General features: G+C 40.0%; 1 protein-coding gene across 2 annotated transcripts in view; it reads left to right on the top strand.

Annotated features, from left to right (window-relative positions):
• The window catches only part of CREB3L3 (cAMP responsive element binding protein 3 like 3), a 114,287-nt gene extending 102,266 nt beyond the window's left edge, over window positions 1–12,021 (top strand). For both annotated transcript variants that reach the window (XM_044282578.1, XM_044282570.1), the window contains exons 8-10: window positions 314–398; window positions 6,456–6,552; window positions 9,810–12,021. In XM_044282578.1, coding sequence (XP_044138513.1) covers window positions 314–398; window positions 6,456–6,552; window positions 9,810–10,144 — 517 coding nt within the window. In that variant the 3' untranslated portion in view covers window positions 10,145–12,021. The remainder of the gene's footprint in view (window positions 1–313; window positions 399–6,455; window positions 6,553–9,809) is intronic.
• Window positions 12,022–12,310: the final 289 nt, after the last annotated feature.

Here is a 12,310-nt window from a genome sequence, read left to right as displayed (position 1 = left end):
TAACACTAACGTGTGAAAGTAGCCTTAGGGCTCATGCATACGAACGTATTTTATTTCTGTGTCCATACCGTTATTTTTGCAGACCGTATACGGAACTATTCATTTCAGTGGGTCCGTAAAAAATAACAGAAGTTACTCCGTGTGCATTCCGTTTCCATATGTCCGTATTTCTGTTCCGCAAAAAAATTTAACATGTCCTACACTGAATGTCAGGGGTAGAGATGTATTCCCTAACTGTTAAAGATCTTTTGAATGGATAGCTAGCTAGATCTTATAAATGAATTAAAACCATTAACTCAGTTTGTCTGTCTAGGTCCCTCCTTGAACAGCTCCGCAAACTTCAAGCATTGGTTTACCAGACTGCAGGGAAGACAGCTCAGACAGGCACATGTGTAGCCGTGAGTAACAATATTTATTTAATATTCTATCTTTGCAGTATACAATAGGCAATTACAACATTTAAGGCTGTGTTAACATTGCCGTCCTTTATTACCATTGTTTTGCTCAGTTCTAGGAGCAGAACAGCAAAAATAACGGAAGTGCTGGATCCATCATATTATGGAGATGGGCCACATAGACTAGGAATCCATCACGTTTATGTCATGTGACCTGGCATTTTACTGTTATGGGGCATTGAAGGTCCCTAACAATCTTAGCAACAAAATATATCCAACAGTAAATTGTGTATTCAAGAAATGTAACTTAGAATAGTGAAAAACTCTATAGCCAGACAGCAGTTTCTCCCTATGGCTGGGACAGTGACAGAGGGCTCACCCTGTCTTTCCTCAGGGCACACACTGGTTCTGGGGCTTTTACCTGATGATAGTTGAGGTACCTGTAATGCTGTGTCTGTATGGGTGCAAGGCAGGGCATGTGGAGTGCCATGGGCAGTATATAGTGTAGGACTCATAAAAAACTGGCCAGAGGTGGAAGGATGAACGTCTCTTTTTACTCAAGTGCAAAATATAGTGCATTCAAACTATAGCAGACACAGTTCCAACTGTGCAAATCTCTCCCAGATAGCGATGTATACATTTGGGCAGGGACAGGAGTTATGGTCTTCTTTCCTCTATATCTTTCTAAAGTCTCCTCCAACAGAACGTATGGCAGGCAGTAGTACCTCTGCACTAATGCAGGGATGCAGGGCTTTTAGTGATACGACTGGCCAAGTCGTATCCATGTGTGAAGGGTGTCTTATTGGTGTCCCTCACAGCAGTAAAGTCTTTGCAGCTTTTAGTAGAAGGTTACCTTACTGACTCAAAAGTTCTCTAGTTTTCTCCTTTGTCTTTCTCATTTTCTTTTTCTGTAGATCAAGCAGAGATCGTTGACTCTCTGTATCTTTCTGGGCTTGAGAACAGGAAGCATGAGGCAACAGCTTCCTCTCTCTCTCTGAACTCTGACCCTAAGCTACTAACTAAACTGAGCTGGGGGAAGATCCTAACCCAATCTCTTCCAAAGGCTCCTAACATGACAATACATTACATCTGATCATGATACTGCTGCCAATACAATGTGGAAAAAGGATGATCCTGATCATATAGAGTGGCTATCAAATGGCAGCTGCTTTGCTCATACTTTTTGCACTGATCACAGGGATCCTTGCAGGACCAGGTTTATGTATTCAAACCTAAATCATGGGATTGCAGAGAGAGGCGAAGGTAAAATACAACTGGAGTCTAGATGCAGAACCAAACCAGCAAACTGATGGAATTTAAGAGCTTAAAGGGGTTGTCACACTTAAGCAATTGTCGTTTATCATGTAGACAAAGTTAATACAAGGCACTTACAAATGTATTGTGATTGTCCATATTGCCTCCTTTCCTGGCTTCATAAATTTTTGCATTACATTATACACTGCTCAGTTCCAGGGTTTATGACCACCCTCCAATCCCGAACTGTTGGCCAGGCTTACACAGAATAGGAAAAAGTACACTCTCTGGTGGCCAGGAGCGGGGGAGTGTGCGTAGACCGGCAGGAGTGCACATAGACCATTCATTTCAATAGGATGTGATGTACTGTACTTGTCCGTTTTGCAAAAACGTATAGGATAGTTATGCAGAAAGAAAAAAAAATAGTGGCATGCACACGCCAGTTGTGCTGATCCGTAGTTTGCGGACCACACATCCAGTCATGTGCATGCAAAAACGCTCCCGAAAATGTTATGTTTTTCTAGTACATTTAGAAGTAAGACAGCACTACTCACTAACTTGTAGCAGTCATTCCATGGCGGTGCCTGCAGTGATAAGTTCTGGTCTTGAACCCCTTAATTATCAGGACTGTAGAAAAAAAAGCGGCACTCAAATATCTTCAATATTTTCTTTAGTTTATTCCACCAAATTCAGAACGTTTCGACCTACTGGCCTTTATCAAGCTCAGTCTTATATAACTTATGTGCACATATATACAGTACAGACCAAAAGTTTGGACACAGCTTCTCATTCAAAAATTTTTCTTTATTTTCATGACTATGAAAATTGTAGATTCACACTGAAGGCATCAAAACTATGAATTAACACATAAGGAATTATATATATATATATATATATATATATATATATATATATATATATATAACTAAAAAGTGTGAAACAACTGAAAATATGTCATATTCTAGGTTCTTCAAAGTAGCCACCTTTTGCTTTGATTACTGCTATGCACACTCTTGGCATTTTCTTGATGAGCTTCAAGAGGTAGTCACCTGAAATGGTTTTCACTTCACAGGTGTGCCCTGTCAGGTTTAATACGTGGGATTTCTTGCATTATAAATGGGGTTGGGACCATCAGTTGTGTTGTGGAGAAGTCAGGTGGATACACAGCTTATAGTCCTACTGAATAGACTGTTAGAATTTGTATTATGGCAAGAAAAAAGCAGCTAAGTAAAGAAAAACGAGTGGCCATCATTACTTTAAGAAATAAAGGTCAGTCAGTCCGAAAAATTGGGAAACCTTTGAAAGTGTCCCCAAGTGCAGTCACAAAAACCATCAAGCGCTACAAAGAAACTGGCTCACATGCGGACCGCCCCAGGAAAGGAAGACCAAGAGTCACCTCTGCTGCGGAGGATCAGTTCATCCGAGTAACCAGCCTCAGAAATCGCAGGTTAACAGCAGCTCAGATTAGAGACCAGGTCAATGCCACACAGAGTTCTAGCAGCAGACACATCTCTAGAACAACTGTTAGAGGAGACTGTGTGAATCAGGCATTCACGGTAGAATATCTGCTAGGAAACCACTGCTAAGGACAGGCAACAAGCAGAAGAGACTTGTTTGGGATAAAGAACACAAGGAATGGACATTAGACCAGTGGAAATCTGTGCTTTGGTCTGATGAGTCCAAATTTGAGATTTTTGGTTGCAACCACCGTGTCTTTGTGCGACGCAGAAAAGGTGAACGGATGGACTCTACATTACTGGTTCCCACCGTGAAGCATGGAGGAGGAGGTGTGATGGTGTGGGGGTGCTTTGCTGGTGACACTGTTGGGGATTTATTCAAAATTGAAGGCATACTGAACCAGCGTGGCTACCACAGCATCTTGCAGCGGCATACTATTCCATCCGGTTTGCGTTTAGTTGGACCATCATTTATTTTTCAACAGGACAATGACCCCAAACACACCTCCAGGTTGTGTAAGGGCTATTTGACCATGAAGAAGAGTGATGGGGTGCTGCGCCAGATGACCTGGCCTCCACAGTCACCGGACCTGAACCCAATCGAGATGGTTTGGGGTGAGCTGGACTGTAGAATGATGGCAAAAGGGCCAACAAGTGCTAAGCATCTCTGGGAACTCCTTCAAGACTGTTGGAAGACCATTTCAGGTGACTACCTCTTCAAGCTCATCAAGAGAATGCCAAGAGTGTGCAAAGCAGTAATCAAAGCAAAAGGTGGCTACTTTGAAGAACCTAGAATATGACATATTCAGTTGTTTCACACTTTTTTGTTATGTATATAATTCCACATATGTTAATTAATAGTTTCCTGCCTTCAGTGTGAATCTTCAATTTTCATAGTCATGAAAATAAAGAAAACTCTTTGAATGAGAAGGTGTGTCCAAACTTGTGGTCAGTACTGTACATATTTGTGCAAAACAGTAAACAATACAAAGGAGAAAATACAGAAAGTCTAAAATAGCTTGTTCTGTGGTAAAAGCTCTTGCTGTACTGGAGACAGGAAAGAAAGATGTACACTGTCCATTCAGATTAGGTCCCCAGCTTTTGTCAACTAAAAGGTCTACAGTCACATATTTTTATGTCCACTCAGTAGAAAGAGTGGGTTTGGAGGACAGCCTCCTCTGTCCTGGTTAATGTCCTAGACAGACCCTTATTTCTGATATTTATGGACTCTATAATGACAGGGAGTGTTCCACAGGATTGGCGCTTGCAAATGCGGTACCATCAAAAGCAGAGCCTGGAAACTATAGGCCAGTAAGCCTGTTGTGGGTAAAGGGAGTGTGTGGGGTGCAAGAGTAGGGAGCAACTTATTTCACAACATTATCTGGACTGTGGTAAACGCCTGGGTTGTGGCCTTAATAAACAGCCTAATTAGGCAAAGAAGTGTGATCAGATGAGCAAGCACTCATCTTCTTACTCTTTTTCTATAAAAAATAGCCCCATATATGACAATCAGAGCACGTATGCACTCTGATAGATGGGGGAAAGGGGGATTGATAACAGGCACAGAAGTTCCTGTTACCTTCCCTATGCATTGATGTACAGTTTACACAGGGAGAGAGGATCTTTGTTTCTCCCTCCTACAGTGTTCAGACAAATCAAAGGGGGAAGGGGGGTAAAGGGGTTTTCACAGAATTGAATTTAAAAGGGTGTTCCAGCAGGATAATTTTTTTTAAATAACGGTCAGAATGGTTTAAATTAATGAAGGGTTATTGACTTCACCGATCCCTAACTGATGCCAGTTTATCACTGGTCTGACAAGGGTAATGACAGGGAAGAAACCTACAGATGACTGCAGTGACTTGCTTCAGCCGATTGGCTGAACCAGCATAATCATTTGTTGTGTGTACAGGAAGTAGAGACTTGGTAAGTGTCAGAATGACTCTGGCAGGGAATCGGTGAAGCGACTAAGCACTTTTTTTTTTTTTTTTTTTTACCAATTCTGAGCTTTAATTGAACAAAATGTATCCTGCCTGAATTCCCCTTTAAAGTCAATTCTGGGAATACCCCATTAAATAAACAATATAATATCTGGTAACTCAAAAAATTGTGATGACCAGTTCTATCTACTGTATTTGTAACATTATATAACAGCGGTTGCGGACTTCTGATAGGCTGCAGCGCTGGCCAATCGCAGAGCACAGCTCACAGCCTGGGGTTTTTTTTTCTCCCAGGCTATGAGCTGTGCACTGCGATTGGCCAGCGCTGCAGCCTAGGAGAAGGAGACGCCCACAGGACAAGGGAAGACCCGCCTACTATAACTTAAGGAGCAAAGGTACCGGAGCCTATAACGGGAGAACGGAGCGGCGCCCGGGGATAATAGTAAGTGCAGTGAGATCCCCGGGCGCCGCTCTATATGGCAGCATACTCAGTTCACATAGTTTATACAAGTGAAAGGTCCTCTTTAACTAATCAATAATTGCAAAGTATACAAGAGGTGTAACTTCCCTTATGCATAATATTGTTGTAATGTGGACATTTGAATGAATAATAATGCAGTAATGAGGTAGACAGCAGTATTTTAAACTATGTTAATGAAATGGTTTTGTGGGATCTGGGGTATAAGAATCTATTGTTCGAGAGAAACATTATCATTTACCATTGCCATTTTTGACATTCCATTCCAGACTATTTCATCATTTTTGAGTCTGCATGAATATTTAATCTACTCTGTAAGCTGCTCTATCATTTTATCTCAAACATATGTGAGATTCCTTTCAATGAAGAATCCTTTTAAGACTTTACTTTAGTAAAGTCCAACCGTCACACTCTAAATCAGTGCTAAAAACTGTAGATACCCCTGTTGCGCAGCTACCACCAAAAAGAGGGGTATTTTGGGTACAAAGTGGCAGTAGGGGCTGGTAAGTTGCTGTTAAAGAAACCAAAGGCCTGGTGCATCTGTAGACAAATCTAAAAACTGTTTCAGGTGTGAGGAAGAGATCTCCTTCAGGGAAATACAAAAAATGCTGGTTTTCTCATATCAAATAGGGAATTGAAGATTATTATATAGAGTCAGAGGCCCCAAAATAAAAGAGAAACCCAGATTTTCAGAGTCCCAGGCTGTTAAAAGAACTTGGGAAATAAAGGTGAGAAGACAGGCACTCGGGTCAACCAAAGCAATGCAAATGTATGTAAAGGTTGAAGTTGAGATTCCTGAAAAAACATAATGAATCCAAGGCAGCTTGTCTATTTTAAGTGTATCATATTTATTTTGAAATTATTTGTGATATTCATTTTCTATTCAGATTGTGCCTGTAAACTTACTTATTTGTAATACTTTCTCTATTTCCAGGTATTACTACTGTCTTTCTTCCTTATAATTTTCCCATCCGTGAGTCAATTTACAAAAAACAAAGCCCTAGAGGGGAGTGACTTCCAACCAGTCAGAGGTAAATTACTCAAATAATTGTTGCACTTTTATCTCCTCAACTGAAGTGATTTATATGGTAATCCTACTAAACATTTTCCAAAACACTGTGCATCAATTCCTCAAGGATTTAAATATCTCTGCTTTCAGTTATTCAGTAGAAACTATTATTGTTTATTCCCATATAAATCTATGATGCACGGCTCTTTAGAATACATACATAGCTCAGATAACTGGGCAGCCAAATTATCTGTTTGCCATAGGAGTCAGGAGCGTGGTGATTGCCAGCCAAGGGCAGACTAGCCATAGACCTTACAGGGAAATTTCCCAGTGGGCCGAGGCACAGGGGGCCACCCAAGCCCTCCTCATGCCCGCTGGCCAGGTACATAATACCTTCTGTTGTCCCTTCCCACTTGTGGCTTTTGTTGCTCTGCCTCTGTCAATTATTGGACAACATAGGGCCACTTTTAGGTTTCCAGTCTGCCCCTGTTGCCTGCATTCTGAAAGATGTTCTCTCTGATAAGACAACCTCTTTACTTAACCCTTTCGCTACCAGTGCCGTATGTACATGTACAGCTCTGGAGAGATGGGTAAACATGGCACCCACTCACATGTGCAGTGGGGATGATGGCCGGCGGGTCTCTGCTGTTTCAAACAGCAGAGACCTGCTAGTAATGACTGCAACCAGCAATAATGCCAATCGCGGTCATTAAAGCCTGTAGATGCCATGTTTAGGTGTGGTCACTGCATCTAAAAGTTCAAAAACCAAGAAGCATGCGTTTCTGGGCTTCTTACCAGCATCCTTTGCAGCCAATGAGGATGCCGGTAATTGGTTTCAATACGCTGGGTCTCTCTGCAATTCCTATTTTGGCCAGCAGGTTGCAACATGAGAAATTAGCAATTCTGCTCTCATCATGGATCTATAGAAAACAAGATGGTACAGAATTTTTTAAAAAAAAATTCTGCTACGGATATATCAAATATGAGCTATAAAACCATAAAAAAAGTTTAAAAAGTTAAAATATATATAAACTATGTCCAGTTTCTGCATCAACAAACATACATTGACAACGCAGTTCTAGAATTTAGACAGTTTAGCACCTGAATAAACCCTGGTTTTCTGCATAGCACATATGATTTATATGATTGAATTAATTGTAGCTGGCTACATTCAAAAACGGTGTTGTGAATGCATGTTTGTTGATGTACCTGCGTAACAACTGCATTCCAACAGCACTGTGTCCCAGCAACCTAAAGACCTGTTTCAGTTGGTAGTAATATAAATAGTAAAGATCAGAGAAATTAAAATTAGTTTGTAGGTGTTGGAAAGAGCATAGGGTACCCCTTTGACAATATGTGTTAGGGTGGCAACGCCATGCCAAAGTGGGAAAATTGGGTATTAAGCCATAACAGGGTATTCAGGGACCACTTTGCCTCTTGGGTTCAGAGAGATTAAGGTTGCTTAGGCCATCAACTCACAAAATAAATGTCTGTAGGGTGTTATCAGAACCTAATACTGCAAGCTCTAAAACACACAGCAGGATTGAAATCAGTGGTGGTCAACAACCGGTAAGCATATACTAATTGAGTAGCCAAATAATAATGATAAAAATGAGGAAGTGCCAGTCAACCAGCAAACAATAGTAAGAGTTTTCAGCAAAGACTTAAAATTTTTTTTTTTTGCAAAGACGTTTAGAAAACAGCTGAAAGCCAAAGTTGTGAAAATCGTATAGAAATTTAAGTAATAATTTCATTTTAAGTAGGTTAAATCTACCCATTAAACAGGGGGCGTAACTACCATAGCGGCAGACCATGTGACTGCTATGGGGGGCAGGAGGAGGCCTAGTTGGGATCATCCCCTCTACTGGAGGTGAAAACTTTGTCAGAACTCTACCCTCTAAAGGAACAACTTTTAGCAAATGCGGCAGTGGAAAAATGGCAAAAGGGTAATTGAATAGGGTTTAGGCAGAAACCCTTTTGTTCTGTGTGGGGGGCCTGGTTTGATCCTTGCTATGGGGCCCTTACTTCTCTATGTATGCCACTGCCACTAAAGTAAGAGGGAGGGACACCTATTTCGCAGTCGAGTCCTTTACAAACTTCATTAACAACAGTATATTATCAACGTAATAAAGGTCCACAAATCTGCTAATCAGCACTCAAAGTTAAGTAGTTTGATGATTCCATCGAAGCGTAGTAGGGATCGCTGCCACTTCCTGCTCCAATCAATAGGTAATTAACCTTGATACCAGAAAAGGACCCAAAAAGATTAAAAACAGTAAGCACATTAGTCAGGGTGTCTGAGTGTCTTGCAGAAAGAGGAGGGTATCATTAGCTTAAAGAGCTATACACTCCTCATGACTTCCTAAATTTAGAGTCTACAATATTTGGGGAAGCGTGAATCTGGATAGCCAAAGGCTCTATAGCTCTAGCAAATAGAGTAGGGGACAGGGGACAACCTTGCCATGTACCTCTGCCCAAAGGAAATTTAGATATGTGTCTATTACTTCTGACAATGGCAACTGGCAATGTATACAGGAGCTGCACTCAATTAAGAAATATTGGACCAAACCACATTACTGCCCATAAATATCTCCATTCTATTGAATGAAACACCTTGGGGTGGTCAATGAAGACCAGAGTGTGCATACTGCAGTTATCATGAGTGAGGGAAAAACTGGTATAAAGTATGTGCAAGTTAATTTCTGTGCCCTTTCCAGGCATGTAAAATGTCAGGGAGTCACCGGGATCCTAGTTAGGATTTTAATATCACTACTCAATAATAAAATGGGCCTGTACGAGACACAGTCCACCAGATCCTTCCCAGGTTTAAATATAAATATGATCAGGGCTTTATGCATGCTATTAGTCAGAGATCTGAGTTGCAGGATACAATTATACAGAGCAAGAAGTTTGTGCTAGGAAATCAACCCTTTTTTTAATACTACTCAGCAGGGAGTCCATCAGTTCCAAGCAAATTCTTGTTTACATGGAAAGTTATACAATTTTATATTATCGTGACAAATAATTATTAGAGTAACATAGCTGCTTTCTTCCAGAAACAGCATCACAACTGTCTACTGAAGTGAATGGGGCTGAGCTGTAATACCACACATGACTTTTGGACAGATCTGAAGTCGTTTCTGAAAAAAGGCAGCTATGGTTTCCTTATTTAGGACAACCCCTTTAATATGGAAAGAAGTAAGAAGCCTGAGTGGCCTTAAAATCTGTGCATACATGAGACTTTTTAGTTACCCGGCTAACATGCCCTGTTTTTCCTAGTTCTTTCCAGGTCCTTGAATAACGCAGCATTGTCTAGAGTATTACAAATAGAGTCTGCACATTGGGGTAATCCAGGAAGCCAGACAAATAACAGAGAAATTAGATCTCTAAAAAAGTACCTGGATGAGGCACTATCTGTTAAAGCACAACAGTTAAGCGAGGAACAATCAATTGAAGTAAAGAATCGGACAAGGCAGCTAAATGAAGAGCATATCCTATTGATGGATGGCAGTACAGAAGAAATCCTACATGGGTCAAATGATGATTATGTAGCATCACAACTGATAACACAAGTATCTTGGAAAGAACCCTTGAAAGAAGAGGGTGAGCTGTAAATTCTCTAACAGGAAATAAAGATATCATGGAAACATACGACATAACATAATGAGAACATTTAAATAAAGTAACAGTCCATTCAATGTATCTCATTGGAGCCATTTAGCTCAAACACAGCAGAAAATGTAACCCATATGTTTTTGTAATTAAATGATTACATTATTTGATGAATATAGAGGAACCTCTAACAAGGGCAAAGGGAGACATAGACATATGTTCCATCAGTTTGACTACAGATTTGCCTAATACATCTAAAGACATTTTTTTTGTACTGATATAGGCTTCTCTATTATATCCCATCAGCCATGATTGGCAGTTTGTACAATAAAATTCAGACTGCAACTGTTTACTTTATATATAGATTTGCATGTACATGTTATGATTTAAAGGGAATCTGTCAGTAACAAAATATCCCTACAGTACAGTAAGGCTAGTTTGACACTGCCGTTATTAGTTCCAACATCCTGTTCTGGCAGAGAACATCAGAAGATCTCTTCAGAAATAGCCTGCCGGAACTACTAAACGGCAGTGTGATAGAGGTCTAAGTGGTGTATAATGTGAATGATGCTGAGTCCACTTATGAAATTTGTGTCTTTATACTCACATTCGGATACTCTGCTCCCACAAACTGCATTGAAAAGATTCCTTCTGGAGTCCACTTTTATAAGTGCAGTATGTGCTTGGGAGTCCTCTCACTGTAGTTTACTGCTAGTTTGGAGAAGCAAAGTGTGGAAGTGAGAGTGAATATGAAGATACAAATTGCATAATATGACTCAATAGCATCATTTACACTATACATTTAGTTTGGGAGCTTATAAATTCCCTTTAATGCTTATATTCACAAGGGGAAGTCAAAGTGGGTTCAGTGGTATTTATTTTGTATATGATCTAGTTATACTGAACTGCTTATATCTACTGTATTTTTTTTTATTTTTTTTTACCAAATCACCTTGTCTTACTTAATCCTGACCAAATCCCCCAACCCCATTCATTAAAATGTAGCCTGAAAACTCAGAACCTCCAACATGCTTCATTGTTGCTGCAGACACTTATTATTGTACCGCTCTTCAGCAAACAAACTGCCTTCTGTTATAACCAAATATTTAAAATTTTGACTCCTCTGTCCAGTGCACCTGCTGCTATTTTTCTGCACCACAGGTTCTATGTCTTCATTCATAGTTGAGTCACTTGGTCTTGTTTCCTTTTTGAAAGTAAGGGTGCAATTCTTCCATTAAAAAAAACACTTTTGGCCACACTTCTCTGAACAGTAGATGGGTGTACCTGGGTCCCACTGGTTTCTGCCAGATCTGAGCTGATGGCACTGCTGGACATCTGATTTTGAAGGGAAATAAGCACGGTGTGTTTTCTGCACTAAGTTTCCTTGGCTGACCACTGCATCTACGATCCTCAACGTGGTCAGGATTAATGGTGTACTTCAATGTTGAGAAATACAGATAGATACTTATACATCATGCAATACCTATAAGGAGGCGTCTGATTGGCTCCAAATTAATTCCGCAACAGGACAATGACATACAGCCAATGACTTTAATAACTATCTTCAGAATAAAGAAGAACAGAAGTCCTGGAAGTAATATTATGGCTCTCACAGAGCCCTGATCTCAACTTCACAGAGGTTGTCTGGGACTACATAAAGAGAATACATCCACAAAAGAGACATGGTTAGTTAGTTCTCCATGATGTTTGAAGCAACCTCCCTGCTGAGTTCCTTCTATAACTGTGTGAAAGTGTATCAAGAAGAACTGATGCTGTTTTGAAGTCGAAAGCAGATCACATCAAATATTGATTTGATTTAGGGTACTCTTCTGTTCATTCACTTTGCATGTTTTTAATTGAGAAAAATAAACTATTAACACTTCTATTTTTTTTAAGTCATTTTTACCTTGCAGCATTTTTTCCACACCTGCCTAAAACTTTTACACAGTACTGTATACTGGAAAATTGTAAAATTTTTCAGTATACAAAGAACATTAACATTTTTACTAAAACCAAAACACCCCCTTTAAGCATCTTCCTCCTGCTACAAAACTTTTTTAAAACTTTTCATCAATCTACCTGTAAAACTTAATTTCTTAATTAGCAGCTAAAGTGCTGGCAAAACTTTAAAATGACCACAATGTGGGAACATACAAATGTTGTGAGTA

The sequence above is a fragment of the Bufo gargarizans genome, chromosome 1 (assembly GCF_014858855.1).
Source record: "Bufo gargarizans isolate SCDJY-AF-19 chromosome 1, ASM1485885v1, whole genome shotgun sequence".
Classification (NCBI taxonomy): domain Eukaryota; kingdom Metazoa; phylum Chordata; class Amphibia; order Anura; family Bufonidae; genus Bufo; species Bufo gargarizans.
Note: the sequence above shows the minus strand (reverse complement) of the source record. Positions and strands in the feature narration are given on the sequence as shown.